The sequence below is a fragment of the Bombina bombina genome, chromosome 11 (genome assembly GCF_027579735.1).
Source record: "Bombina bombina isolate aBomBom1 chromosome 11, aBomBom1.pri, whole genome shotgun sequence".
In the NCBI taxonomy this organism is placed as follows: domain Eukaryota; kingdom Metazoa; phylum Chordata; class Amphibia; order Anura; family Bombinatoridae; genus Bombina; species Bombina bombina.
The window spans coordinates 131,353,672-131,356,948 of record NC_069509.1 but is presented as its reverse complement, the minus strand read 5'-3'; the positions used below and the strand labels follow the sequence as shown (position 1 = coordinate 131,356,948).

The following is a 3,277-nucleotide window of genomic DNA, read 5'->3' as shown; positions in this document are numbered from 1 at the left end:
AATAGATCTTGTTTATTATGTCAGAAAAAAAAACAAATGGTTAAGTCATGCATTTTAAAACTAGGCACAGGGGCACTACGTCTGTACAGAGAGCTGGACAAGAATGATTAATAAATATGACCCAATATATTTGCATGCATTGAGAGATGTGGAATACCTACAGCACACAGTTAAGTCATAACCTTCTGTGGCACACACTGCTGATTAACACTTTAACAGCTCCTGCTTTTTAACAACTGTTTTTTTCTGTAACTGGGTATTACTTATACAAGGTATGTAACTGGGCTATTGCACATGTTGTGATAAAGTATATAAGTCAGTACTCTGTGTTTTGCTGCTACAGTCAGTAGCTATGGGGTTAAAATGATAAATCCCTGGCTGGGTGGTGTTTAGGACCCTGTAGGCATATTCACTGAATTGGTTAGGGTTTGGGAAAAGGAGGGGGGAGATGGTGAGGGTTGTTGTAGAGAGCCTGTCAGTCAGGGAGTGTGCAAGAGTATGTGTGTGTGAGTGCTGGGGAGGAGTGACTTAAGTGGGCAGTGTCATTTAACAATTCACACCATCAGGGGGAGATATTTAACATGCTTTGGAGAACAGCATATTAAGGAGTGAGTAGCAGTAGAGAACACACAGTCTGCTTGCAAGCTCTTTTGAGAGCAGGGTGCGAAGCAGGTACAGCAGAAAAAGGAAACCCCTGCAAAGCACCTGTACCCGGGAGTCAAATCCAAAGCAGAAGACAGACTGGACATCACACCTGCAAAGCCAGTCTAAGGCAGCATCTCTCCTAAATTCTGCTATTCATCAGCTTCCATCTGGTCACTGTAGAAGGAAACAGAGGCAAAACCCTGGGGCCATGAGAGGCAGAATGGTGCAGATCATGGTGAACTCTGAAGGACATCTGGCTATAAGAAGCCATTTGGCAATGTGATATTACTCTGACAGCTTTTGAATTTATTCAACTCACCATACAGAATTATGCTAGAGGCTTTAAAGCTTTCCTCCTCCTACTAAGCAACACTATTTCATTTGCACCCAAAGACTATTCTTTCCCAGCAAGAAGAGAGAGAGAGAGAAAAAAGCAGAAGCCTAGCTCTGAAAGGACCCCCCTGCCTACAGAAACACAGCTCCGTGTGTATGGTGTGCAATTGCTCTATCTGCCTTTTCATCTGCTCTTAAAAAAAAAAAAGACTTGCAAGCATTTCCATAAAGGCTTGAGCCAGAAGAATTATGACAAACCTCTAATTCACACACAACAGAAACCCAGGATAAAAGGCTCTCAATATAACAGTCCTTCATAAAGGATTCATTCAAAATAAAGGGAGTGTAAAAATATCTGTGTAAAAGATGAAGTCCTGTCCTCAAGCTCAGCTTGATCTCTTCTGGGATATAAGGACAGTCTAAAAAAAGAGGCAATTATGATTTTTTAGGTTGCAAAGTATCCATTTAAAAATAACTATATATTTCATTACACATTATATGCTTTGGAGGACCCAGTCGTGTAATATATCTATGCCTCTAATTTTCCAAGCTTAAAGGATTCATTTTAATTATTTTTATTTCTCTGGCTCCAGTCGCATGCCTGACTGTGTCACAAAGTCTAGACAACTTGTCCTGGATGTCACCATGGGGATGGAGACAAGACCTCTGTGAATTTTTATATCCTGAGAGCCAGCTACAGAGTAAGAGCAAAAAGGGGGTTAAAGTGAGAGCTGGGTAAAGGGGTGAATGTCTTCCCTGCATAAGGACACAGCTACCTCTGTTAGTAACTTCCTGGCTTCACCAGACTGGAGATCACATACAGTATATCCATCTGTGTGAGTGTGTGTCACAAACACCACTGATCTATTTAAAGCATCTTCTCTGGACTTTGTATCTATTTCTGAGCTCTGCTAAGCAGGCCAGGGAGAGAATATAAGTATTTTGTTTTGGGAAGAAGCTTTTACCAGAACCCATGTGTCTGCCTTGTGCTCCAACATTTTAAATTACCCTGTGGAATACCGCTGTTTATTGATCTGCTACCCAGAAATTGATTAAGTATTGATAAAAAGGGTGGGAGGGGGTGGGAGCACATTGATCTATACTGAAGTGGGTGTTAAACATGATGAAGAGGATAAATCTTTCGGAGGCTGTTCTGCTTTGCTCCTGCTTGTTTTTAGTCCACCGTCAGGGATCCTGTCAGCCTTACCTTAGGCTTAGACCCTCTCCTAGTGAACACTTACCTGTCAAGGATATTATTGAGCAACCAGACCCTGAGCAAGATCCAAAGGAGCAAGACTTAGATGAGAGGACATTGAGAAAGAAGCTTGGAAGCAACTTTGATCCCAACTTCATGGCAGTGGTTATGTATAGCAGTGTCAATGCATCCAGCCAGGACTCACTGACCAAATCTAAGAGCCTTGGTTCACTACCTATGGAGTTGAAGAAAATGGACCTTAGTGAGGCACCTTATGGTGGTAGGATAAGGATAGGAAAGAAGGCTCGCAGGAAGTTCTTGCAGTGGTTGTGGGCTTATACCTACTGCCCAGTGCTGTATACCTGGAAGGATCTGGGAGTGAGGTTTTGGCCAAGGTTCATCAAGGAGGGAAATTGTTTCTCAGAAAAATCTTGTTCTTTCCCAGAGGGTATGTACTGCAAACCTATTAAGTCAGTTACTAAGACTTTCTTACGGTGGTACTGTCAAGGATGGTCAAGACAAAGGTATTGCACATGGATACCTGTGCAATACCCTATAATATCAGAATGTAAGTGCTCCTGCTAACTGTTAATTCAAAATTAAAAGACTGAACAGAGATGGAGGAAATAATGGTTATCTTTAACTGATTAATTGCAAGTAACCTGGTGCTCTGTTGACACTGTTTTTGAGGGTCATGCAGAATGAATGGTGGATATACTTTTTTTAGCAACTGAACTGGCTAAAGAGAAAAGAATAATGTTGAAGTTATAAGATGCCATATATCCTCTTTTCGGTCTGCAGTCAATTTGAGGTTAAATGGACATTAACGCTTTCTTTTCTGAAGAGACCAGAGGCAATAGGAGAATAAAGGGAATTATTGTCATAAATTAAGCTTTGCTTTTTCTTGAATTAATAGCCAAGTCATAAAGTATTTGAAGAGACATATACCTATTGAAGTGTTATCCCCTATCCTTGCACTGTTGTCTACTATAAATATTGATATTATTATAACTATGTATATTATTTTTGAAACATACAGAGCTAAGCACCTCCAACCAGATTTTTATTTTTATATGTAATATAGCTTTTTAACATTATTATGAT

At 40.4% G+C, this 3,277-nt stretch overlaps 1 protein-coding gene across 1 annotated transcript; it reads left to right on the top strand.

The window, feature by feature from the left end:
- Positions 1-580: 580 nt before the first annotated feature.
- Positions 581-3,064, top strand: LOC128642306 (noggin-2-like). Its single transcript, XM_053695030.1, has one exon. The coding sequence runs from the start codon at positions 2,099-2,101 to the stop codon at positions 2,756-2,758; it is 660 nt and encodes a 219-aa protein (XP_053551005.1). The 5' UTR covers positions 581-2,098; the 3' UTR covers positions 2,759-3,064.
- Positions 3,065-3,277: the final 213 nt, after the last annotated feature.